Source organism: Hibiscus syriacus, unplaced genomic scaffold (assembly GCF_006381635.1).
Source record: "Hibiscus syriacus cultivar Baekdansim isolate YM2019G1 unplaced genomic scaffold, ASM638163v2 tig00112616_pilon, whole genome shotgun sequence".
NCBI lineage: Eukaryota > Viridiplantae > Streptophyta > Magnoliopsida > Malvales > Malvaceae > Hibiscus > Hibiscus syriacus.
In genome coordinates, this window is record NW_024063370.1 from 81,915 (window position 1) to 108,628 (window position 26,714).

General features: G+C 39.5%; 3 protein-coding genes and 1 pseudogene across 3 annotated transcripts; all 4 read right to left on the reverse strand.

The window, feature by feature from the left end:
* Positions 1-7,136: 7,136 nt before the first annotated feature.
* Positions 7,137-8,000, reverse strand: LOC120182104 (pectinesterase inhibitor 10-like). Its single transcript, XM_039187120.1, has one exon. It carries the CDS (start codon positions 7,998-8,000, stop codon positions 7,137-7,139), a length of 864 nt encoding a protein of 287 aa, XP_039043051.1.
* A 3,185-nt stretch (positions 8,001-11,185) lies between these two features.
* Positions 11,186-12,049, reverse strand: LOC120182105 (pectinesterase inhibitor 10-like). Its single transcript, XM_039187121.1, has one exon. It carries the CDS (start codon positions 12,047-12,049, stop codon positions 11,186-11,188), a length of 864 nt encoding a protein of 287 aa, XP_039043052.1.
* A 1,444-nt stretch (positions 12,050-13,493) lies between these two features.
* On the reverse strand, positions 13,494-16,621 carry LOC120182106 (annotated as a pseudogene).
* A 1,882-nt stretch (positions 16,622-18,503) lies between these two features.
* LOC120182099 lies at positions 18,504-20,666 on the reverse strand. The gene is made up of 8 exons (XM_039187114.1): positions 20,333-20,666; positions 20,182-20,249; positions 20,029-20,095; positions 19,764-19,918; positions 19,611-19,681; positions 19,123-19,191; positions 18,930-19,030; positions 18,504-18,807 (listed from the first exon to the last, which is right to left on the reverse strand). The coding sequence occupies exons 1-8, from the start codon at positions 20,591-20,593 to the stop codon at positions 18,514-18,516; spliced, it is 1,086 nt and encodes a 361-aa protein (XP_039043045.1). The 5' UTR covers positions 20,594-20,666; the 3' UTR covers positions 18,504-18,513.
* Positions 20,667-26,714: the final 6,048 nt, after the last annotated feature.

Sequence of the window (26,714 nt, forward strand, 5' to 3'; positions counted from 1 at the left end):
AAGTCGTCATTCCCGGAAATTACCCATTACTATGTTAATGGAGTTTTTTCGAGCCTCTATTCAACAGTGGTACTACAAGAAAAGAAACCATGCAGGTATTATTTCTTTGAATTCGTAACTTATCATATTTATATTTTACTAAGTATTGTTTATTTAAATTTACAGGAACATTGGAACATCGTGTTACACCATGGACTGAAAAAAAGATAACGAAACGTGTTGTGAAGTCAACGTCATGGAGAGTTGAACCATGTTCAAACACTTTGTTTCAAGTACTGGATAATAACTTAAATGGGCTAGTCGATCTAAATGCAAAGACGTGTAGTTGTATGAAATGGCAAACATCTGGTTATCCGTGTGGCCATGTTATAAAAGTTGCTCTTCATTTAAACCAAGATGATTCAAGCGCATACGCTATGGATTGCTACACTACAGAAGTTTATCGACAGACTTATGCCGAGATTGTCTACCCTATTCCACATCCTTCTGAGTGGGACATACCAGATGACTTACAAACAGTTTTGCCACCAGCCATGGACAGAAGGCTACCTGGCCGACCAAAAAGTCACGATCGTATACCGTCTAAGGGTGAAGAGAAGAAGAGATCGACATGTAGTCGGTGCAAGGAAAGTGGTCATACAAGGTTGACATGTGGATCACCAGTGCCATCAAAATCATCTTTTCCTCTACCAAAATATGGATCCTCATCAAAATCCAAAGCTCATATGGTGTGAACTTTGTATTATGTAAACGTTGTTATTCAGTTGTATTATGTAAACGTTTTAACATTTAACATTTTATGTGTATTATGTAAACGTTGCCATCAAAAGCTCATATGCAAACGTTGTATTATGTGGATTTTATGTGTGAACTTTTAACATTTTCAGTTGAATTAATGACTCAGGCCAACCATTTTGACTTAACCAACTCTTGTTATTCAGTTGTTATCACTATTAGGCATGCATTTGACTATCGCAACACGGAAAATACAATCGCAACGCGAAATGAAAATCCCAACATGAAAATCGCAATGCGGAAATGAAAATCGCAACGAGAGATACGCAATGCGAAATGAAAATCGCAATGCGAAATGAAAATCGCAACGAGAGAATCGCAATGCGAAATGAAAATCGCAATGCGAAATGAAAATCGAACCGACATAATCGCAATGCGAAATTAAAATCGCAATACGAAATGAAAATCGCAATGCGAAATGAAAATCGCAATGCGAAATGAAAATCGCAACGAAAGAATCGCAATGCGAAATGAAAATCGCAATGCGAAATGAAAATCGCAACGAGATAATCGCAATGCGAAATTATAAACGCATTGCGATTTTCATTTCCGCATTGCGATTTTCATTTCGCATTGCGATTCTCTCGTTGCGATTTTCATTTCGCATTGCGATTTTCATTTCGCATTGCGATAGTCATTTTTGCCTTCAACATAATGCAGATTGAAATCAACAAAATCAACCATTACATTTCAATCAATTAAACAAGCACAAATAAGAATTATGTTCGCATCAATTACACAAATCAACTTTTACAAATCATCTTTTACAAATCAATTAAACAATCAAAAATTGAATCAACTTTTACAAATCAATTAAACAATCAAAAAACAATCAATTAAACTATTGAATCAACTTTTGCAGCTCGACATCATTTTCACGCAGTTCACTTCTGAGATTAACCTGCAGAAACCAAACATTTGTTCAAACAACACTTTCTACGCAAATTATTGAATTCTAATTACTTAACCAAACATTTTCATTTATAAGTATATAAACTTACCAATTGTTTATGGACATTTTTATAACGCGGATGCAGGTAGGCAGCGTCTCGTATATATCGATTTAGCCATATAATGCCGAAACCACAAGCCTACTGCAGCTTTATCTCTATCGGTGGGAGGTAGATACTTGATGCTTCCCGTCGTCAAACGCTCCAACGCCAAGCATACGAGAGGACCACAATCTCCTCTGGCTCCGCTCGTTTGTTGTGGCGCGGTCTCGTCTCTAATAACTGTAATATTGAGCTTCTTTGGCTTCTTGTTTCCAGAACGAGTCCAATAATTGATCGCATCCAAGAATTTAGCCAAATGAGAGCTCCATCCCTTAATAACATCTCTTAAATCAGCCAATGATATGTAATTTATCATGCTGTCATACACTATTGTCTTAAGGGATGGGAGCTGAAGCTCGACGAGAATCCAATGTTTACGTTCCAAAACAGGGATAAACACCTGCAATCATAAGTAATAATTCATTCATTTGCGCACTTATTTCATAAAACCTTTAAACTCAATCTAAAATAAATACTAACCTTATCGACCTCCCACCATGCAGGATAAAGTTTAGCTTGTCCATTGCCCAAATCAAATGATTCATCTCGTGCATTCTTCAAGTGAACGGCGTGAAAAGACGTCGGCATTATTGTATATCGTATATTTTTATTTTTCTTAAGTTTTCTTATTATTAGAAGACGTGTCACCCACGCATCGATATGCTGTTTTACAAAAAAAGACATATATTAGTGACTTACATAAATTTAAAAAAAAAATTAATCAAATTGAAATATAAGAAAAATATAAGACTTACCCCCCCATCGAAATAGCCATTGTCTTCGACCCCTAATAATACGCCCCACCAAGGCCGTTCAAGCAACAAAAAGATATCATCGGTGAGCTTGCATATGTCAGTGAAACACCCCTTGCTCCGCTCATGTAGATAAAAATCAACTGCGGTCTTAGCCCAAAGGGTGTTATCCAAAATTGTGTCCGGTAGTTGTTCCCTCTCCTCTTCAGATACCGGTATGGTACTGGCCGGTAACTCATACGAGAGCCAACTCTCATCCATCATGTCCGGAACCGGTGGGGGTTTCTCAATACTTCGATATATTACCCCATGTGAATCGGGCTCTGGAATGGTGGGAGGGACCTCTTCAACGATGACAGTTGCCTCTTGAACGGTGGGAGGGGACTCTCGAGGAATGATATGGGGGGCCTCTTCAACGATAGGAGTGGACTCTTGAGGGATGACAGGCGAGTCGGGCTTCTTCTTGCGGTGTCTTCGCACTATTGGGGTGTACGGAGACTTAATAGCACGTGCACGCTGTCTGATGCGTGAACTCCGTCGTGCAAGCATAACCCGACGTAAAGCATCCACTCTATCGGGCCGCTAAATAATTAAATACAAAAATCAGTAAATAAACAGACATGATATTTAAACAGTGAAAACAAAGACAAATATGTTTCAAACTTGCATTGTATTCACCCAAGTCATTATTCTATCATAGTTCACAAAATGCATCAGATAACAAAGAAAAATATGTTTCAAACTAATACCCTGAAGTTAGTATTTGTCTTTGATTTGTCTATTGGTTGAAGTAATGCAATCCATTCAAGTTTCAATTTGCAGAAGAAGAAATAGTTTACTTTCGCAACACGAAACTTAAAATCGCAACGCGAAACCAAAATCGCAACGCGAAATGAAAATCGCAACGACAGAATCGCAATGCGAAATGAAAATCGCAACGAAAGAATCGCAACGCGAAATGAAAATCGCAATGCGATTTTGGTTTCGCGTTGCGATCTTGTCGTTGCGATTTTGGTTTCGCGTTGCGATTCTGTCGTTGCGATTTTCATTTCGCGTTGCGATTTTGGTTTCGCGTTGCGATTTTAAGTTTCGTGTTGCGAAAGTAAACTATTTCTTCTTCTGCAAATTGAAACTTGAATGGATAAATTTACTTTCAACCAAAAGACAAAACAAAGACAAATACTATTTCACAGTGTTAAAGAATACACAGTTTAGCAGAATTGGCAGCAACCGAACAAATTTACTTTCAACCAAAAGACAAAACAAAGACAAATACTATTTCACAGTGTTAAAGAATACACAGTTTAGCAGAATTGGCAGCAACCGAACAAATTTACTTTCAACCAAAAGACAAAACAAAGACAAATATATTTCACAGTGTTAAAGAATACACAGTTTAGCAGAATTGGCAGCAACCGAACAAATTTACTTTCAACCAAAAGACAAAACAAAGACAAATACTATTTCACAGTGTTAAAGAATACACAGTTTAGCAGAATTGGCAGCAACCGAACAAATTTACTAAGCAATCTAAGTGAAATGGCTAATCTAAGTGAAATTACGAGTAAATTTATCATTAAGTTAAATATGGAAAATCTTAAACTTACCTCGTTGCGTAGAGTATGAACCTCATTCTGCAACGATACTATCATCTCACGTAGAGCGGCAACCTCACCACGTAAAGTTGACACCTCCACACGCCATGCACCATCGTTATCGCGTAGAGTACCGATCTCCTCACGCAAGGCATTGACCTCATCACGTAACTCCCTTGACTCATCCCGTTGAGGTGGAGGTGGAGAACAGGGAGATAGGAGTCGTGGCATCTTTGCCGGTCGCCTATCATGAGGTGATGGTGGAGAAGAGGCTCGATGATGTGACGGGATAGGTGATGGCTCTCGTTCTAGAGATGTATAGTCGGGTCGATCGGGTGATGGCTCTAGGTGAGGTGATGGCTCTCGAATTGGAGGAAGTGGATGCTGCTCATCATCCGTGCCATCAAAAAAATTCTGACTAGCTTGCCACCAATCAGTGGCAAGCTCTTCCTCCGTGGGTGTCAGTCTTTGTAATGGAATGTTGGCCTCCTAAAATATAAAAACTCAAACAAAGTTAAACGTCTACTATTAATAACTTGTTTATATATTATATGAAAGTATTTGTGTTAACTTACATTATTTATTGTGGCATATGGTATTAAGTCTTCCCAATCCAACAGAGTTTTCCTCTTCCAGGAAATAGCCCTGGGAATATCATTTGACGTTTTTATTGCATATGTACGCATGCTGGGGAAAGCCTCGAATATCCAAATCTACAAACAATATAATAACAAAATTAGTAATTGTTAAATAATTAATTATAATTTTAGAAACATTATATAGAAATTCTTACCTTAAAGGCCCAAACAAAGCCTGACAAAGTGTATTTGGACCCATCGCCCCGCAAACTTTTGCGGTCATCAAAGGCAGACGACAACTTAGTCCAGGTAGCTTTCCATATATACGAACCCCACGGAAACAGATTCCATGCATTCAGGTCCTCTACCAATATTATTAGCTCCCGATGAATAGGTTGTCTGGCCTCTCTGCCTAAAAAGCCGGCATACACAAGTAGTAGAAGGCATACTCGGACAACATCGACGTCTTCCATCCGAGTGAAACCAGCTTTCTTATTAAATAATTTCTTCAGGTCGTCGACATGTAGGTTCGGCTTCTCCATTGACTCATCCGGAAAAACCCGGGATAACCATGATGGGCGGGCGATATGACGAGTGTACCGGCCTACATCATCGTGTCCGAATCGTAGACCAGTGATTAAGCAGAACTCCTTCCGCCCAAAGCAAGTATACGCTGGTGGAAAATGAAACCATATCTCTTCCTCACCACGTTGTATACTGTCGGGTAGATTTGATGTCATGGTCTGAAGCCACAAATGGGTCAAATTAGCATCTCCACCCGGATGCTGTACTCTCAGCCATGGCCCGAAGCAGGTTTCCTCAAACAATTGTCTTTGAGCAGGTGAAAGCTTCTTTGCAATTGTAGTGGCCAGGCTGACTTTATTTCTCAAGGTCAATTGAGCCGAAAAAATTTCTACAAAAACAATAAACATACCAAGTTAGATATACCAAAAACTACACTGTGAAGATATACCAAAAACAATAAACATAAAAAGTAGTAGTTTATTCTTTAAACTAAAATTTGCAACACTGTTTTGTCTTTTGGTTGAAATGAAAATCGCAACGAGAGAATCGCAACGCGAGATGACAATCGCAACGATAGAATCGCAACGCGAAATGAAAATCGCAACGAGAGAATCGCAACGCGAAATGAAAATCGCAATGCGATTTTGGTTTCGCGTTGCGATTCTCTCGTTGCGATTTCCATTTCGCGTTGCGATTCTCTCGTTGCGACAGTCATTCTCTCGTTGCGATTTTCATTTATCTCGTTGCGACTCTTCTGCAAATTGAAACTTGAATGGATTGCATTACTTCAACCAAAAGACAGAACAAAGACAAAGACAAATACTAACTTGAAAATCGCAACGAGAGAATAGCAACGCGAAATGAAAATCGCAACGACAGAATCGTAACGCGAAATGAAATCTAAGTGAAATGGTTAATCTATTATTGAAATGACCAGTAAACTTATCATCAGTTTCAATATGAAAAACCTACAATAATGCAAACATTTCAAAATAAAAATAATTAAAAAAACTAACCCTCGGAGGTTGATTTTCCATTTCTGAATATTGTGAGGGATTTCTGACCGTGAATGGTTGTGAGGGATTTCGCCGGAGATGGGGACGGAAATCTTCGGAGATGGGGACGGATTTCTTCGCCGTAGAGAGTGAGAGATGGAGATGGACTGAGTTGTGATTTTAGGTTTTAGGTTATGAGTTGCGATTACGGGATTTTGTCTTAATATTCTTTTTGTAATTTGAAAATAAAATACGCGTAGCGATTATAATGGCGCTTTAAATATCGCGTTGCGATTTACGGATACGCGTTGCGATTTTATGTATTATCGTTGCGATTTACGGATACGCGTTGCGATATACGGATACGCATTGCGATTTACCCATACGCGTTGCGATTTACGGATACACGTTGCGATTTACGGATACGCGTTGCGATTTATGTGTTCGCGTTGCGATTTTCATATTCGCGTTGCGATTTTGGAAAATCGCAATGCGAATTTGTACTATCGCATCGCGATTTTCAAGAATCGCGTTGCGATTTTGGAAACTGATTTGCGATTCTGGAAACTGATTTGCGATTCTGGGGATCGCGTTGCGATTTTTATTTCGCGTTGCGATTTTGTTGGTCATTTTGGCAAATCCAAAAAAAGTTGGTTAAAATCGTATATTATAACTTTTTTTTGGTCACTGAGGCGATTTTCTCTTAAAAATAAAATTAAAAGATAATATCTTTTGCTCATTAATAATTATATTCATACAAAGGCGTTCAATAATCACACAATACACATTGTTATGATTCTTTTGTTATATTTTTACCCAGACTTTTAGTGGGCGTTTCGTTCGACTAAAATTTGACCAAACCGGAAACAATGGTAAGGGTGATTTGAAGCAGTTTCTTAAGCTCTGCTTCCATGTCCCTCATCGGCGACGTAACACGCATTTGATGGATGCCATCGAGACAGGTATCCACGCTGGTCAGGCTGGAACTTAGCTTGATTGTAGCCTCGAATGCGTTGCGTTTGTCCAGAGCTTGGAGCGCGAGGTCGTTGTCGTCGGGAATGCCTTCGTAGAGTTCCAGACACGTGGACATGGCCTGTTTCAGTTTCGCCGACGATTTCGGATCGTCCATGAACCTGGTGGCCGTCACGATGGCTTGCTTCGACATTTCGGTTGATACTCGAATCCCCACCTTCGCGATGCCCAGAGGCTCGACCTTGACGCTGTTGTTTACGAATGGGGAGATGAGTTTCATGCAATCGACGGGCAGATCGGTGGCTCCGCAGATTTTGTCCAGCCCAGGTGGATTGCTAGCAGGCTTTGAATTAGGAAAGGAGAATTCCGCAGACGGACCCGATGCTGGTTCGACCGGCGATTTATCGCTACTGCCGTACGGCGATTCGGGTGATGCTCCATCGCCGTCGGGTGATTCTTCACCTTCGTCTGGTGCTTCGAGGGTTGTCCTAATCTCATCCGGCGTAGCGGGTGTCGACGAGCCTGCGTCCGGGGCAGCCGGTGTCAACGAACCTACTTTCGGAGCTGCCAGTGTCAACGAACGTGCGTTCGGAGCTGCCTGTGTCGATGGACCAGCGTCCGGTGCTGCTGGCGAGTTGTTATTATTAGAAACGGACCTATGATGTCTGGTAGAAGAAGAGCTTTGCAATATACAGAAGATGGAGATGATCAGGACGACGAAATGTTTGATCTCCATCTTCCCTTTGAAGTTAACACTCCGAATATTTTACGAGAGACGAAAGAGGACGGTGTTTTACGTGCCTTTTATAGAGTGGAATCTTCATGCAACTGGCATTCATCCTCCTGTTTTGTGTCATACAAACCTAACCCTAATTTTCAGCCAAAACCCCCTCTTTTACTGTTGAATGATCGGGTAAATAAAACGGAAAGAACACAAGAATTTTAACGAGGTTCAGCAATGTGCTTACATTCTTAGTGTCCTAGGCGACGCTAGAATTTTTATTCAATGTCTCATAGGTTTTATTTACATATCTTTTTATAATAAATAAATCTTGACACATCATCTGTCATTTTTACTGATATATTTATAAGTCACACCTAACATTTACCATTTTGCTACGAAGAGACGACTCGGAACAGATTATATCTGTCGGGATTTGATATCACATTCTAATCGTGAATGTTTAAATTAACCTTTTTAATGGCTGTAAAAAGAGTGGTGGTAAAAAGAGTGAGATCGTAGAAATAAGCAAAATATAACATGTGTTAGCATTTAATTATAACTGAACTGTCTTGACATTATATCGTAAATCCAGACACTGTTTAATGCTGAGTTTTTCTGGACCTTCCAATAAAGTTTTTGCATTTATATTTTACTTATTTAGGACAGATTTGATCTATAGTTAATCAAACTTTCCTTCACCAAAAAAAATTAAAATAAAAATTAGAGATGACAATTTAACTCAAATCCGACTGATTTGAGCTGATAAGGTTTATTATTTAAAAAAATCGGGATCATATTGCGTCAGGTCAGATTTTTTAAGGAGTGATGTTAGGTTGGGTGGAGGATGAAAAAACTCCAACCCAACTAGAGGATAATAATGTAATTTCTTTAAAAAATATTATTTTTTAATTAAATCCTTATTTTATATCGGGTTGGGTCTGATTTATACTCTAAAAATTTGAATCAGATGGATGATATATATTTTTCAGATTGGATCAGGTGGAGGTTATAAAATTTTCGAATCGGATTGGGTTCGAATGGAAGACACATAGTTTTAGGTTGGGTCGAGTTGACCTAAAACCCAATCCTAACATTGCCCGTTGCAGATAAAATTTTATAAAAATTAACTTAGAGAATTATATTAATACTAAATTAAAGTTTAGGTGAAAAAGTAATATATATATTGGGGACCAACAAATTTATAAACCCTTGAATGAAAATCCAATGTGAAAAATAAAGCTACAGTGGTGCATATGTACAAAATTTCTTCCAGCATTGAGTAGGGGGGAATTTAACAGTGGTACAACAACAAATAGAGACAAGAAGAACCCATTCCCGCCATCTATAGAGATTACAAAAATCTACAACACTTCCAATTCGAATTCCATCATTGCCTACCGAGAAAATGTTCGCACTGTTGTATTCGGTTTGCACTAGTTTCCGGTCGAAGTTGTTCATCGACCTTCATGGAGATCTTCGGAGGGAATTGCGGGAGCAAAGTTGTTTGTTGCTTCTTTAAGCTCTTCATATAGTAGAAACCGAGTGCTGCTTGCGTGGTTAAAATACCCTGATTGTGCAACCGCATCTGTAGTCTTTGGTTTTACTGCAAGAAAAAGAAAAACTTAAGCAGTCTGCAATACTGAATTAAAACCAGTAATGCAGAATCAATCAACATTCTTGTTACAAGGTTTCACAAGACGCGCAAAATTACACAACTCAAGTTTTAGTTTTTATCTAACCGAAAAGAAAATCATAGTCATTGTGGTTAAACATACCAGGCTCTTGAGGAGATGCTTCTGCCTTTACCCCACGGAATGCACAGGAACAAATTATAAGCACGGATATTATAGGAAAAAAACAGTAAGCCAGCAGAAATACCGGAGATAAGAGTCCTTGTTTGAAGGGCTTGTTGATGTAGAATTGGAGGATTTATGTGCTGGTGCAGCTACAGGTTCAGAAACCACAACGGCAGCTATAAACAAGATGCTGAGCTTTGTAAGTATAGTTATATACAAGTATAATTAAAGTGAAATAAAACAAAACTATGAGTTTTCAAGAAGCCATTGGGTATAAAAGCTACTTGGGATCAAGAAAAACATAGCTTTCGAAAGCCACCAGATACGAGAAGAACTGAAGTCATATCATAATTTACCTGGGGAAGGCGCTGGAGCCTCAAACCATGTAAAATTAAGGACTTTGAAATCTCCAACTACATTTGTATCAAAATGAACCCTATGCATCACAAGTGAAGAGATTATTTTAGAAGCATCACTGGCTGAGAAAGTGATCCATGCGTGTACTTTGGGGGGGGTTCATTTATCTCGAATTCTAGGGCTTAGGGGCGGCGATGGGCTTCGGGGACGATAACCGAAGTGGACCTAGTTTTAATGGTGAAATTATGAGGTAGTTCCCTCTATTATTAAGGCCTATCCAAATTAGTCTACTTACTACTAAATGGATCAATTTAATCTTGACTCTATACTAATATAAAGAATCCAATCATGCTTAATTTTGATAGAATTAACATTCTTTCCTTTAAAATGAAATGAAACTTATTATTTCATTTAGATATTAACTTCAAACAAAAGATTTCATTTACAGAACTATATAAATCTTAGAAATTTTGCTAGCTGGATGCCTTGTTGTGTGTAGCAGTTTCACTGTTTTCTTTAGGTAATATCTTATCCAAAAAAATCTTAGAAATTTAACTTTGTTAAATAATAAATTACTTTAAAAAATAGTGAAATTATCTATGTTAATTAGTCTTATTTAATTATTTTTTTACAATCACAATGATTATTTTAATCTATTTAATAATAAATGGACCAATTTGAGTATATTTGTATAATAGATGGACTAATTATTTAATAATAAAGGAAATAATTTGAGCAGATTTAATAAATAGGAAATAATTTGAGCAGATTTTCTATGTATATTTTTTGAAATAACAGATTTTTTAAGATCCTAATTTCTTCCTTTTTTTCATTTTAATTTCCCATGGATTTAGATTTGAAAACATTATCTTGCATGACTGAAAAATCTGAAAATTTGAGTCTTTAAAAATAAAATTAAAAGATAATATCTTTTGCTCATTAATAATTATATTCATACAAAGGCGTTCAATAATCACACAATACACATTGTTATGATTCTTTTGTTATATTTTTACCCAGACTTTTAGTGGGCGTTTCGTTCGACTAAAATTTGACCAAACCGGAAACAATGGTAAGGGTGATTTGAAGCAGTTTCTTAAGCTTTGCTTCCATGTCCCTCATCGGCGACGTAACGCGCGATTGATGGATGCCATCGAGACAGGTTTCCACGCTGGTCAGGCTGGAACTTAGCTTGATTTTAACCTCGAATGCGTTGCGTTTGTCCAGAGCTCGGAGCGCGAGGTCGTTGTCGTCGGGAATGCCTTCGTAGAGTTCCAGACACAAGGACATGGCCTGTTTCAGTTTCGCCGACGATTTCGGATCGTCCATGAACCTGGTGGCCGTCACGATGGCTTGCTTCGACATTTCTGTTGATACTCGAATCCCCACCTTCGCGATGCTCAGAGGCTCGACCTTGACGCTGCTGTTTACGAATGGGGAGATGAGTTTCATGCAATCGACGGGCAGATCGGTGGCTCCGCAGATTTTGTCCAGCCCAGGTGGATTGCTAGCGGGCTTTGAATTAGCAAAGGAGAATTCCGCAGACGGACCCAATGCTGGTTCGACCGGCGATTTATCGCGACTGCCGTACGGCGATTCGGGTGATGCTCCATCGGCGTCGGGTGATTCTTCACCTTCGTCTGGTGCTTCGAGGGTTGTCCTAATCTCATCCGGCGTAGCGGGTGTCGACGAGCCTGCGTCCGGAGCAGCCGGTGTCAACGAACCTACTTTCGGAGCTGCCAGTGTCAACGAACGTGCGTTCGGAGCTGCCTGTGTCGATGGACCAGCGTCCGGTGCTGCTGGCGAGTTGTTATTATTAGAAACGGACCTATGATGTCTGGTAGAAGAAGAGCTTTGCAATATACAGAAGATGGAGATGATCAGGACGACGAAATGTTTGATCTCCATCTTCCCTTTGAAGTTAACACTCCGAATATTTTACGAGAGACGAAAGAGGACGGTGTTTTACATGCCTTTTATAGAGTGGAATCTTCATGCAACTGGCATTCATCCTCCTGTTTTGTGTCATACAAACCTAACCCTAATTTTCAGCCAAAACCCCCTCTTTTACTGTTGAATAATCGGGTAAATAAAACGGAAAGAACACAAGAATTTTAACGAGGTTCAGTAATGTGCTTACATTCTTAGTGTCCTAGGCGACGCTAGAATTTTTATTCAATGTCTCATAGGTTTTATTTACATATCTTTTTATAATAAATAAATCTTGACACATCATCTGTCATCTTTACTGATATATTTATGAGTCACACCTAACATTTACCATTTTGCTACGAAGAGATGACTCGAAACAGATTATATCTGTCGGGATTTGATATCACATTTTAATCGTGAATGTTAAATTAACCTTTTTAATGGTTGTAAAAAGAGTGGTGGTAAAAAAAGTGAGATCATAGAAATAAGCAAAATTTAACATGTGTTAGCATTTAATTATAACTGAACTGTCTTGACATTATATCGTAAACCCAGACACTGTTTAATGCTGAGTTTTGCTGGACCTTCCAATAAAGTTTTTGCATTTATATGTTACTGTTTTAGAACAGATTTGATCCCTAGTTAATCAAACTTTCCTTCACCAAAAAAAAAGAGAGTTAGAGATGATAATTTAACTCAAATTCGACGGTTTCGATTTGATAGGGTCGATATTTTAAAAAAATCGGGTTTGGGTCGCGTTAGGTCGGATTTTTTAAGGAGTGAGATTGGGTCGGGTGGAGGATGAAAAAACTCCAACCCAACCAAGGATAATAATGTAATTTCTTTTAAAAATATTTTTTAATTAAATCATTATTTTATATCTAGTCGGGTCTGATTTATACTCTAAAAATTCGGGTCGGGTGGATGATATATATTTTTCAGGTTGAATCGGGTGGAGGTTAATAAAATTTTCGAGTCGAGTCAGGTTCGGATGGAAAACACATATTTTCAGGTTAAGTATGGTTGACCTAAAACCCAATCCTAACGTGGCCCGTTGCCATATAAAATTTTATAAATATTAACTTAGAGAATTATATTAATATTAAATTAAAGTGTAGGTGAAAAAGTAATATATATATATATATATATATTGGGGACCAACAAATTTATAGACCCTTGAATGCAAATCCAATGTGAAAAATAAAGCTACAATTGTGCACATGTACAAAATTTCTTCCAGCATTGAGTAGGGGGAATTTAACAGTGGTACAACAACAAATAGGGACAAGAGGAACCCATTCCCCCCATCTATAGAGATTACAAAAATCTACAACACTTCCAATTCGAATTCCATCATTGCCTACCGAGAAAATGTTCGCACTGTTGTATGCGGTTTGCACGAGTTTCCGGTCGAAGTTGTTCATCGACCTTCATAGAGATCTTCGGAGGGAATTGATGTCCTTGAGATGTTGTAATTGTCGAAAGCCCGGAGTAAGGACCAGAGGAGAACATTGATGATGTCTCATCAGACTCGAAAGTAGTTGAGGACGGCCTCTGGTTGGGTCTGTTGTTCGAAACGGTTAGCAGGGAATCCTGATATTCAGTAACACGCTGCACCATTTTTAAAGACTGTACTACTTCCCCCATTGTTGGCCTTTGGCTAGCCTCCGGAGCAACACAAGCAGGTGCAATTGTGCAAACTCGTACGAAATCCTCCTTCGGGTACTTCCTTCCAAGCCTTGCATCAGCTAGCTCCTCCAACCGATCCTTGTCTCTTAGGATTGGTCTCGACTGAAAGCGGAACAACAACTTGTTGTAAAAGTTATCTAACAACTCGAGTGATTCATAAAAGTCAGGCTTATTACTCACACATGTGACCAGGTTCTCCTGTCCCGATGGTTGCGACATATCTGCAGGTGTCTTTCCAGTAAGTAACTCGAGCAGTACAACTCCATAGCTGTAAACATCACTTTTTACCAATAGATGCCCGGTCATAGCATACTCAGGAGCAACATACCTATAAATCAATCCCATTCTACCTTAGTGTCAATTCAAACAAGAGAGCGATATTTACAAGAATGGTGCATGAAGCTAACCCAAATGTTCCCATGACACGAGTAGACAGGTAATTTGTTCTGCCTTCCGGTGCCTGTTTGGCAAGGCCGAAATCGACAACTTTAGCGTGAAAGTTGTTCTCGAGTAATATATTGGATGCTCTGAAATCTCTGTGGATAACACATGGCTGTGAGTCCTCATGCAGCATCCAGTGCAATCTTCATTCTGGTGTCCCAGTCCAGAGGACAATTTACTCCCAACGGGCCTGAAGCAAAAACGGGATCGAAGTCAGTTCCGCATATTAAAAGCCCCTCAAGGGAAAAAAGAAGAAGGATAACATCATTTAATGAGTTCCCAAGTGTTGAAGTTTAGAAAGGCAAATTACCTTGGAGCCAGGCTTCTAAACTTCCATTTGGAACAAGCTCATAACAAAGCAGGTTTTGTGAAGAGTCACGACTGCTATAGTAACCTACAAGTTTCACAAGATTAGGATGATGCAATCTGCTAAGCATCTCAACTTCAACTAAAAACTCTCTATTTCCTTGATGCCCTCCACTGATAAGCCTTTCAATCGCTACAGCCGTCCCATCAGTTAAAACACCCTTGAAAACTCCGCCGAATCCGCCCTCCCCAAGCGTGCTTGCGGGTGCAAAGTTGTTTGTTGCTTCTTTAAGCTCTTCATATTTATAGAAACCGAGTGCTGCTTAGGCGGGGAAAAGACCCTGCTTGTGCAACCGCATCTGCAGTCTTTGGTTTTACTGCAAGAATAAGAAAACCTAAGCACTCTGTAAGACTGAATTAAAACCAGTAATGCAGAATCAATCAGCATTCTTGTTACAAGGTTTCACAAGACGCGAAAAATCACACAACTCAAGCTTTAGTTTTTAGCTAACTTAAAAGAAAATCATAGTCATTGTGGTTAAACATACCAGGTTCTTGAGGAGATGCTTCTGTCTTTCCCCCACTGAATGCACAGGAACAAATTATAAGCACGGATATTATAGCAGAAACCAGTAAGCCAGCAGAAATACCGAAGATAAGAGTCAAATCTGAATGTTTCCCCTCGTTTGAAGGGCTTGTTGATGTACAATTGGAGGATTTATGTGCTGGTGCAGCTACAGGTTCAGAAACCACAACGGCAGCTGTAAACAAGATGCTGAGCTTTGTAAGTATAGTTATATACAAGTATAATTAAAGTGAAATAAAACAAAACTATGAGTTTTCAAGTAGCCATTGGGTATAAAAGCTACTTGGGATCAAGAAAAACATAGCTTTCGAAAGCCACCAGATACGAGAAGAGCTGAAGTCATATCATAATTTACCTGGGGAAGGCGCTGGAGCCTCAAACCATGTAAAATTAAGGACTTTGAAATCTCCAACTACATTTGGGTCAAAATGAGCCCTATGCATCACAAGTGAAGAGTTTATTTTAGAAGCATACTGGCAGAGAAACTGATCCCTGCGTGTGGGGTAATATCCATGGAGATATTTAATCTTGAATCTTGATAAACTGATGGAATAAAAATTGGTAATGTCAATTTGAGTAGGCAGCAATTGAAGCTGAGAAGCAAGCTCGACTAGAAAAACACGCCAATTTGGGTTTTGGGAGACATTTAAAAGGAGAAGGTCAAGCTTTATGGGATACACGCAATGGCAACTATGACTCCCTCGTTTCAAAATTGAATTCAGTTTGCGACAGTCTGTCCAATTGCGAAAATACCATGTCAGCATCTCATATACACAGTATATATATGAGTTGGCAAATTAAGAAGCTCTTTGCATAGAAGTAATATAAATGAAGTTGACTTTTATATGTAACGAAAACATAAAGAATGAAGTAGAATAGAGTTCAAAAAAATGTTTTAGAAAATATGTTACCAGACACTTCAGGAGACAATGGTGGTTGAGCCAAACCAGTAGGAATTCCCCAGGGCGGAACTGTGTAGGGGAAATATTTGGCAAGTCTGTACCATGAGGCACTGAGGCACTCTTGTTCATCAATGGTTTTGACAGGCGCGAGTCGTAGGAGGATGGCAGGAAGTTATAAACCGATCATTAAGAGAAGGTTGGGTCGGTGCTATAAGTGTTGGTGCACTATGTGGTGAAAAGTATCTTCGGCGTGATCTATGATCAGTGGCAGATTGGAAGGTAGGGGAAGACCAGAAACAGCTGGTGCACCCTTGTGTGCTCTAGCGGGCGATTGTGCAGGTGCTTGAAGTAGACTATTCGAAAAATCAGCACCGGCGACCAAAATAGCACAACTCACAACAGCTACAACTTTCACCAAAAATGAACAGATATTTCCCAGTGCTCCTGTTAATTTATTATATTAAGAATAAAACTCAATCGCAGAAGGATCAAAAGCTACAACAATGATAAAAAAAATCGATGTCTAAATCGCAATTGTGAATTCGTGACAGACAGTACAAGATTGTAACCCTCAAATGCAAGCATACCTCTTTCACTGCCAAAATAATCGACTGTTTCTTTCATAAACCTATTCTGCTAAAATCTTCTACTGCTAGTTTTTTTGAAAAGAGTTTTCTCTCTCGATCTTAAAAGGCTCATTTCAGATGAATCTGGTTTGGGTTGTGATAAAATCAATTAAGAACGTATCTTTGTCGCATTATATTCACTTTTATGTTGGTGTTGACGGTGCTTATTCTTCAGCGTCGACAATAATATTTATTTTTATATTTTATTTTATTTATTAATTCGGAGTGAATACAATATATATTTGTTCGAAAGACTCTCAACTATCTAACAATTAACGCTCATACAATCATACATATGTTATACTCAAATATAAAATCTTTAGAAACAACAATAATTCGTTGTTTGGTTCATACGTAATATTTTGAACACAATGAACATATTTGCATGCATTGAGGGAAAAACGCGTATGATACAGAGAGCATGGCATGCACACGACAAGACGAGACGAAATGTCCAAATATTAACAAGAGAACAGACCCACCCACCAACCAGATCTACGTACTTAAAATGTAGTAATTTTCCCAAGCAGATGAACCCTTTGCCCTTTGCGAACTGTCATTTTCTTGGCGTCCAAACAACACCTATATTATATACTATAAATTTGTTTACATTTTTATAATGATCAGCTAAGGTACGTAATTAAAACCTCGTATCCAGCTGTTTGTTTTGTATTTACATTGAAACGAAGAAATGTATAAAATATTTCATAATTACAGAACATGGAATGATTTTTGGTCCCATGTTGTGGGTCGGCTGGAATTTTCTATTTCGTAATATGATCACCTAACCCTTAACTTTGGATCGTTTGTACCTACCAATACTCGATTATCATCCCACTTTTTATTTGATATTGGCTGTGAGTAAAAGCTTAATCTTATTGATGATCAATTGTTATACTTTATTTTTATAATTTGCTTCTGACTATTAGTATAGATTAATTTGATATTCGATCCGATTATCATTTGAATCAATCCAAAAAAATAATAACCCTAAGCATAAACCAAACACAATATAAAAAAATTAATGTCCATAAAAAGAGTTTGCAAAATCATACGTAACATTTAATTTTCATTTCATTTAAGTACCCGCCGTTAAAAATTTAACGTGTTTAGTATTTAAACTGACAGTTTTGGTTCGTTTTAGTACCTAAACTTTCAATTTTTCAAAACTTAACGTTAAATTTTGAACGGGTACTAAAACAAATCAAAAACTAAAGTTTTTAACGATGTGGTACTAAAATGAAATAAAAGCTAAACTTTAGGCATATTTTAAAAAAATTGAAAGTTTAACTATTAAAACGAATCAATATTGATAGCTTAGACACTAAATACCTAATTTACCCTTATTTTTATGGATCCTTTGGATTGCCCATTTCTTAATTCCTGCGGTAGATAAATTGTAATATGAAGATGCATTACATTTATGTTTTAATGGGATTTAACAAAGTTAATGATCCTCCTCATATGCTTTAGAGCACATAGATTAGAGACAAGTAAAATCTTTTTTACATATAAAATGGTACAATCTCAAACATTTTAGGGTAAATTACGTGTTTAGTATCTAAACAGTCAATTTTGGTCTGTTTTAGTACTTAAACTTTCAATTTTTTCAAAACTATACTTAATGTTTAGTTTTTATTTCATTTTTAGTACCCCTATTCAAAATTCAACGTTAATTTGTGATTTTTTTTAAAGTTTATGTACTAAAACAGACCAAAAGTGATAGGTTAGGTACTAAAGGTGTTAATTTTTTAACTGTGAGTACTAAAATGAAAAAAAAACTAAACTTTAGGTATGATTTTGAAAAAATTAAAAGCTTAGATACTAAAACAAATCAAAACAAATATTTTAGGTACTAAACACATAGTTTACCCAACATTTTATCAGTATCTAAAGATTTTCTACTTGCATAAATGAGACACTGTTGGGCCTACGAACCTGATATGCAACAAATAAGGCTATACAGAGAGATGCTAATGAGAACAGAAAGGCGAAGGCGCTGGTCGCGTCCAAGGCGCTGCTCGGTGCTGACTCGGTTAGCATAGAACCACCTGAAGCAATATACAATGGCACCCAATCACAGTTGATTGTATAATGTCCGGATCCAACCCACGGATTCCCGTCGACTGGATACCAGAATGCGACCGACATCTTGCTCGATCCATTGATTGTGAACTGAATATCCTGCAACTCAAACAGAGACTTCACTTGTGCCATGTTGTTGCAAGGTAAAAATCTAATACAAACCAAAAACTAACCAGAGGGAAGTACACTAGAAGGCCAAAGCGAGAAGAATGTTATGTAACCTTTTGTAAACGGTCCATGGTTCTCAAAGGCCGAGCGAATTCGAAATAGTAAGTTCCCGTCTGATCTCCGGTTGAATAAGGACTATCTTCCTCCACGAAACCTATCAAAAGTGTACCAGATAAACTGAGTTTCTAATGAAAAACGACAGGAAGCAATTACTCCTTTAGTATATAATCACAACAGTTGGATTACCTGAATTATCTATGAAGCTACTGTGCCACCATGCTCCTTTCCAGTCATTCTGTGCACTAGAATCATTTCCTAAGAATGAAGAATTGTAAATCTTTCTTAATTTAAAGAATTGTAAATCTTTCTTAATTTAAAGAATTGTAAATCTTTCTTAATTTAAAGAATTGTATAGCTCAAAGCCCAAATCGACTATCGAGGTATAGCACCAAGCATAATCAACCAGTCGATATGCCATCTCGATCATTAGAGACGTGATTGAGGCTTATCCTAAAAAAGTTGCTTCTAGTGAGTGACACATCCATTAGGCAAGCATTCTAAAAGATATAAGTATTGACTTATGGAGTAGTCTTGCATTCTCTGACACATCGATGACCCCTTGTAGTCACTTTCTTTAGTGCCTAATCCCACTTTGCTTTGCCATCCTCAAAGCAGGACCTATCATTTTCATCTAAAAAAACAGGCCACTAAGATTAAAGGATCTTAGTACTTACCAGCAGGACCCATTCCATCAAGGAATCTACAGTGTGGGTTCCAAGCATATACATCAACCAAATGACCCAAGCTGTCGGCAAAAAGAGTACTTCATTCACTATTATGATGGCTTAAAATACATTTGTACTACAACTTATGCTGTACTATATGACCTGTCGCCTCCAGTTGCGTTTCTGTTATCCATCGGGTTGCCACCATAAAGCCGCCCGGGTATAGCACTTCCGATCGAGAAGTGCATAATGTCGACTTCATGGCCTTTGCAAGTCTTGTTGGTGCAAGATCCCCTTTGTTCTTTGCAGCCACCCATCTTGCACCTCAACAAAGCATTCTCAATTTTCCTCCTTGCGTCAAGGAGAAGCTAACAAAGAGCACCAGAGTAAGATGAACAAAGAACAATAGTCGGACCGAATAACTTACATTATGATAGGTAGCATCGTCGCCGATTTGAAACATGAGAGCTACAGATGGGCATCTGCTACTATCCCTTCATTGAAGTGCAACATAAAAAAAATAAAGGAATCGAAGTAAACCAATTCGGAATGTCATGGATAATAGTATCATGAAGCATACCCTTTGGAGTAAACATAGTTCCCATCAACTTGCAACAAGAAGAAGACGTTATTTCCATCATGTAAAGCCTAAGAAAATCCCACAAAAACATTGCATCAGACCTCCTCCTCCACTATTCCCCCCCCCCTCAAATAAAGGGTATTAGTATTACCTTCACTATCATTTTTCCATCTCTGTACTCATGGTCCTCATCCGGATCAAGAGCAGGACGGAGAGGGAACTCGAACCCATCGATGTCTTTCCAATCACTGGCGCGGCCATTGAGAGTGATGACTCCGGGTCTAAACTCTGCCTGGACTTGGATCTCCGAGTATGACTCGCAACTCCACTCTCCCGACTCCTCGTGCGAGGTGACCCGTTTGGTTAGCCCCAGCCCCAATACCAATAGCGCTAGCAGGAGGACCCGAACCATTGTCGAGCAAGAAATTTCGTTGTCGAAGCGGGTGTTTTCGGTTTTTGTTGTTTGTTTTATAACTTCTTTTGGGATTATTACATTCCTTAGCCGATTAATGAAACAAAGGCGGCACTAAACGACAGTTAATTTGTTTCTTATATCGCTCAATTTCATTGTACTTGTAAATGTTTAAATAGCAGTACAATTTTCATGTAGCAATTTGCATGTGCAGTACAGTTAAGTTGGCCCTTGAAATCAATGTCTCAAAACACTCAGCAGCTTTCTCTCTCTCATCCTTCACATTTTAGAGAAAAACCCAAACTTTCTCCGGCCGTGCTCCCGTCTATCAGACAACCAACCCTGATTTCTCCGACCGCCGGTCGACTTATTCGTCTCTAAAATGTATTTGGGTCGGCCCAAGACCACCGTCAACACCCGCCACAGTCCTGTAGCTGAAGAAGCCCTTCAACTCGCCTTACATAGTGGCCAAGCTGGACGAAAGGGTTCTCGTCTCGTTGGAGTCTAAGCTCCGATGACTACAATTCCTTGCTTAGAGAGCTTGGGAACAGAGGTGAGTATGAAACAGCAATTAAGTGTTCTCAATTCGCTGTTGGAAGAGAGAGAGAGAGAGGAAGAAATGAACAAGGAAAATTAGCTAGTGCCATGATTAGTATTCTTGGTAGATTGAGGAAACTTGAACTTGCCAATGCTATTTGCGATACTGCATTAAGAGAAGGTTATGGAAATAATGTTTATGCTTTCTCAACTCTAATTAGCGCTTATGTGAGAAACGGATATGATGAGGCCATAAAGGTTTCCGATTCTATGAAAAAGTACGGATTGAAGCCAAATTCAGTTGCTTATAACGCTGTGATTGATGCTTGTGGGAAAGGAGGTTTAGAGTTCAAAAGGGTTGTAGAGATTTTCTGTTTCTTTATAGCTCCACCAAGTTCTGAAATTTTCCGCAGGTGCTTCTTTTATAGCTAGTTATCAGCTAGCTCATTTGATTATTCCTAAAGCCTCGAACAGAAATGTCTTTGCCTGTATTAATGCATGAGTGGTACATATACTTAATGATAACTGCATAAGTTCTAGCTTTTCAAGAAAATGGCGTTGTCTGCACATTAGCTTACTCATTATCTACTTGCAGTTGAACAAATCAAGCAAACTGTACTTTAGGCCCTGAAATTTACTTGATGTGGAAAGGTTTATCTGATTTGCAAATAGTTGGACTTTATTTGTTAGTATTACATTTTAACCAGTCTTTATCTTGAAAAACATGGATGATCATTACTATGTATTGGATTGGATGCAGCTGCTGTGATTCCTTCGAGGATGCTTCAATGTTGTTCGAAGAGCTCCGGCTGGTTTATAATTGGGTGTATGGTGTTGCCCATGGGCTTCTCATGGGGTATAGGGAGAGTGTTTGGATCCTGTTGAATTATCAAGTAATCTTTTAGAATTTGCACCTCTGATTTTTATTCATTCAAAAGATCATCTCATGCTTCACGTTTTCAGCAGCTTATATAGCAGCTTTACAAACCCTTAAAATCTCCTTAACAGAATTCTGTTACACAATTAGTAATACCATTCTTGTAACTAACAGCCTCTAGAATCATCTTTAACCATCCTATACACACGCACGCACAGGAGCTTCCATGGGACTGCTATATCATATGCAGCAACTCTCAACATTCTCCCTACTTCTTCTCGTCTTCAGCAATCAACCAAACTTTTAGCTTATCACGAAAGCAAATAAATGCTGATTTGACAATGGCTTGGTCAAACCATCGGCAGCTTGATGAGCTGCAGGAACATAGCTCACATAGAGCTGATTTGCTGCAATTTTTCTCGTACAAAATGAACATCTAAGTCCACATGTTTGGACTGCGAATGATATACGGGATTAGCACTTAGAGCAATTGCACTTGTGTTGTCGCACCATATAGTGGACTGCTTATCACGTGGCACTTTCAAGTCAGCAAGCAAAGCATCAACCCACGCTACCTCTGCTGCAGCATCTGCAAGACTCCTATACTCAGCTTCCATGGTAGACCTGGAAACTACCTTTTGTTTCTTTGCATTCCATGACACGAGACTATCTCCAATAAAAACACAGTGACCAGACATTGATCTCCTGTCATCAGCACAACCCCCCCAGTCAGCATCCGAGAAGGCTGAAACTTGCAATCTACCTGGTACAAACGCAAGACCATAGTTCAGTGTCCCTGCCAGGTACCGTAGAATACGCTTAGCAGCAAGTAAATGTTGCTCTCTAGGAGCATGCATATACTGGGCCACCTTGTTCACACTGAAGGCAATATCAGGCCTTGTGTGACAAACATAGAGTAGACCACCTACCAAACTGCGAAATTCACGAGCATCAGCAAGCAAGTGTCCTTCATCCTTATTCATCTTGAACGAAGCAACCATGGGAGTAGCTGTGGATGTAGCTTTGACCATTCGCGCCTTCTCAAGTAGTTCCAATATGTACTGTTTTTGACTAAGAAACAACAATTGATCACATCGTTTTACTTCAATACCTAAGAAGTAATGCAACTCACCTAAGTCTTTTAGGGCAAACTGATTTTTTAATAGCAGCACCACTTTCTCAATTCCATCCGACGATTGTCCTGTGACTATTATATCATCAACGTAAACTAAAACATAAGTCGATACTCCATCTTCTGTTAAAACAAACAGAGAAGCATCAGCTCTGGACTCCTTGAAACCAAGATGAAGTAGTTTGTCCTTCAACTTAGCATGCCAGTTTCGTGGTGCTTGACGCAGGCCGTACAAAGATTTTGAAGCTTGCAAACTAACTTACCACCATCGGGAGTGTATTGCTCGAAACCAGGTGGTTGATGCATGTATACGTCTTCATGCAAATCACCGTGAAGGAATGCATTGTTGACATCCACCTGCCTCAATGACCAGCCTCCAGATACGGCAAGAGCAAGGACGACATTCAGCGTGGAGAATCGAACAACAGGACTGAAGGTTTCCTTAAAATCTTTCCCGGGCACCTGAGAGTACCCTTTAGCCACCAGTCGTGCCTTGTATCGTTCCACAGACCCATCAGGATTATGCTTTATCTTAAAGAGCCACTTGCAACCTACCGTGTTCGCCCTTCGGGTAGTTTCACAAGCGTCCATGTGTTATTGTTCTGAAGTGCAGTGAGTTCAGCATGAACTGCTGCACTCCATTCTTTAGACTTCATCGCTTCATTAATGGATGTAGGAAGAGAGTCACTCAAGGAACTAACAAATGCCTTGGGCTTAAAGATCCCGCACTTGCTTCTTGTTAACATGGGATGCTGATTTGATAATGTCAGATTTTGCTCAGGAGCAGCCTGCATGTGATCATTAGTTAGATGCTCAGGCGCTGCAGAAGGTAGCTGGGTATACAATATCTTGAGATTCAGTTGTGCTGTCTTGTTCAGCTAAATTATCAGCAGCACCTTGCATACTGGAACCCATATCATGTTGACTACTAGAGTCTTCATACATATGCGAAGACGTGTGAGAATGTATTAAAGGTTCAACAACATCCTTTGCGTGTACTCGGTTTGACACAATCGGTAAAGGTGCCGATTGCCACGCATGGATATCAGATATACAACCAGATTGTTGTTTCTCTGTAAACGGAAACACATCTTCATCAAATTTGACATGTCTCGAAATATACACTCTACCATCCTGAGCAAGACACTGAAATCCTCTGTGCTGGGAGCTGTAACCCAAGAACACACATGGAGAAGAGCGAAACGTTAGCTTATGTTGTTGAAACGGCCTCAAATGAGGAAAACACCGACAACCAACACGCGTAGTGACTTGTAGTCAGGTTTGTATCCAAACAATTTTTCAAATGGTGAGATGTTACCTAACACCCTTGTTGGTAACCGGTTTAAATGTGCTGCTGTGGCCACAGCATAAGACCAAAATCTGAATGGAAGGGCTGCCTGAGCAAGTAGCACAAGAGCCAGTTCGACTAAATGGCGATGCTTTCGTTCTACAACGCCATTTTGTTCAGAGGAGTGCGGACATGTGACTCGATGGGAGATACCTGCACGAGTTAGCTCATATGACAACTGCCTGTATTCACCTCCCCAATCACTTTGAACTGATTTAATGGTCAAAGAAAACTGAGTTCCAACCATTGATTGAAATAACCGAAATGCATCAAGAGCCTGAGACTTATTTTTGAGCATGTAAACCCAAGTATGGCGTGTGCATGCGTCTACAAATGAAACGTAGTACCGATAGCCACAAGAGGGAACATGTGCAGCACCCCAAAGATCGGTATAAACTAGTTGAAAAGGATTGCTATAAACTGTAGTAGAAGAATCAAAGGGCATCTTGTGGCTCTTTCCCATGCAACAGGCAACACAAGTGGAATTAAGAGCATTTGAAATATTGACATTGATCGAAGTACACACATCTTTTAGTGTTTGAAAGGCAGGATGTCCTAATCTCCTATGCCAAGTTCAAACACATTAGAAGTGACAACATTATGAACTTCAGCTTTATTACATGAAGTAACTGTAGGTTCTATAGCAAACGTATAAAGTCCTTCACGCTGCTGCCCTCTAAGTATCACAGCACCAGTCATCTCATCCCGAACAAAACACTCATCAGCATGAAATTCTAGGAAGACTTTGTTATCCTTAGCAAGCTTGGACACAGAAAGCAAATGCTTCGTTATTCTTGGTACATGCAAAAGATTGCTCAAAATTATGTATGAGGAGAAGCATGTAAAACAGAAGAACCAACCGAGTTTACCCTTAGAGAACACCATTGCCTACTAGAAGTTTACCTGGTCCAGTAAACTCGGAGGAGTTCATCACCTTGGAGGCATCTGGAGTTACGTGATGGGTCGCACCAGAATCAATAACCACTGTTCACCTGAAGCCATGTGTGTTTGAGGAAGATTAGAACCAGTCTTACCACTACAACGAGCACATCCTGATGAATCAAGAAGCACACAGTTAGTAGCACCCGATTCATTTCTGGACTGTGACGAACCAGACATCGCATGACCCCAGGGAAGTCGCGATCAAATCTGTACCAACATCGATCGACGAATGCCCATTCTTGCCACAGAGTTGACATTGAAGGCGGGCACGACCTCGACCTCGACCACCAGACCGTCCCCCACGAGTTGACTCAGTCGAAGCAGCCACAGACCTTCCTTGAACCATATGCGCACTCATTGGAAAGCTCTCGGACTGAGAGTCAAACCCAGCAATCTGAGTCTCGGCGTCGACTAGCATGGAATAAACTGATCTAACGAGAGTGACTCACGGGTGGTTGTAATTACGGCCATAAACGGCTGATACTCTCGTGGCAATCCTTTAAGGATGCTCACAATGTGCTCGACTTGAGATACTGGGCTCCCACACGAGGCAAGGGCGTCGCAGATCTCTTTGACTCGGGTGAGATAAACTCGAATCGAGTCATCACCTTTCTTCATGGACTGAAGTTTGTAGTGAAGATTCATGACAGTAGTCGTGGACCGATTGGCGAAGATTGCAGGACCGTGTTCAGACTGCAGCAGCCGACTCAGCACCCACAAATTGTGGCAGCAATGGAGCACTGATCGTGGAGAGAAGCCAGGACGCAAGCGCACTGTCTTGTGCCACAAAGTCTTCATGAGCTTCATTCACCACTGTGTCGCCATGCTCATTGACACCGTTTCTGATGGAGCTGGTAGAGTGCCATTCAACAACCGTTCGAGACGGTGACTGCGCACGGTGAGCAGGATTGTTGCTTCCATAACAGGAAGTTCGCTCGTCCAGCACGACATTCACTCGTTGTTAGTGAACATGCGAACTTGAGGAAGACGAATCAGCAAATAGCACCATCGCAGCTTAGCAGAACGCTCCTGGACCAAAAGCGACTGATACCATGTTGAATTATCAAGTAATCTTTAGAATTTGCACCTCTGATTTTTATTCATTCAAAAGATCATCTCATGCTTCACGTTTCAGCAGCTTATATAGCAGCTTTACAAACCCTTAAAATCTCCTTAACAGAATTCTGTTACACAATTAGTAATACCATTCTTGTAACTAACAGCCTCTAGATCATCTTTAACCATCCTATACACACCACGCACAGGAGCTTCCATGGGACTGCTA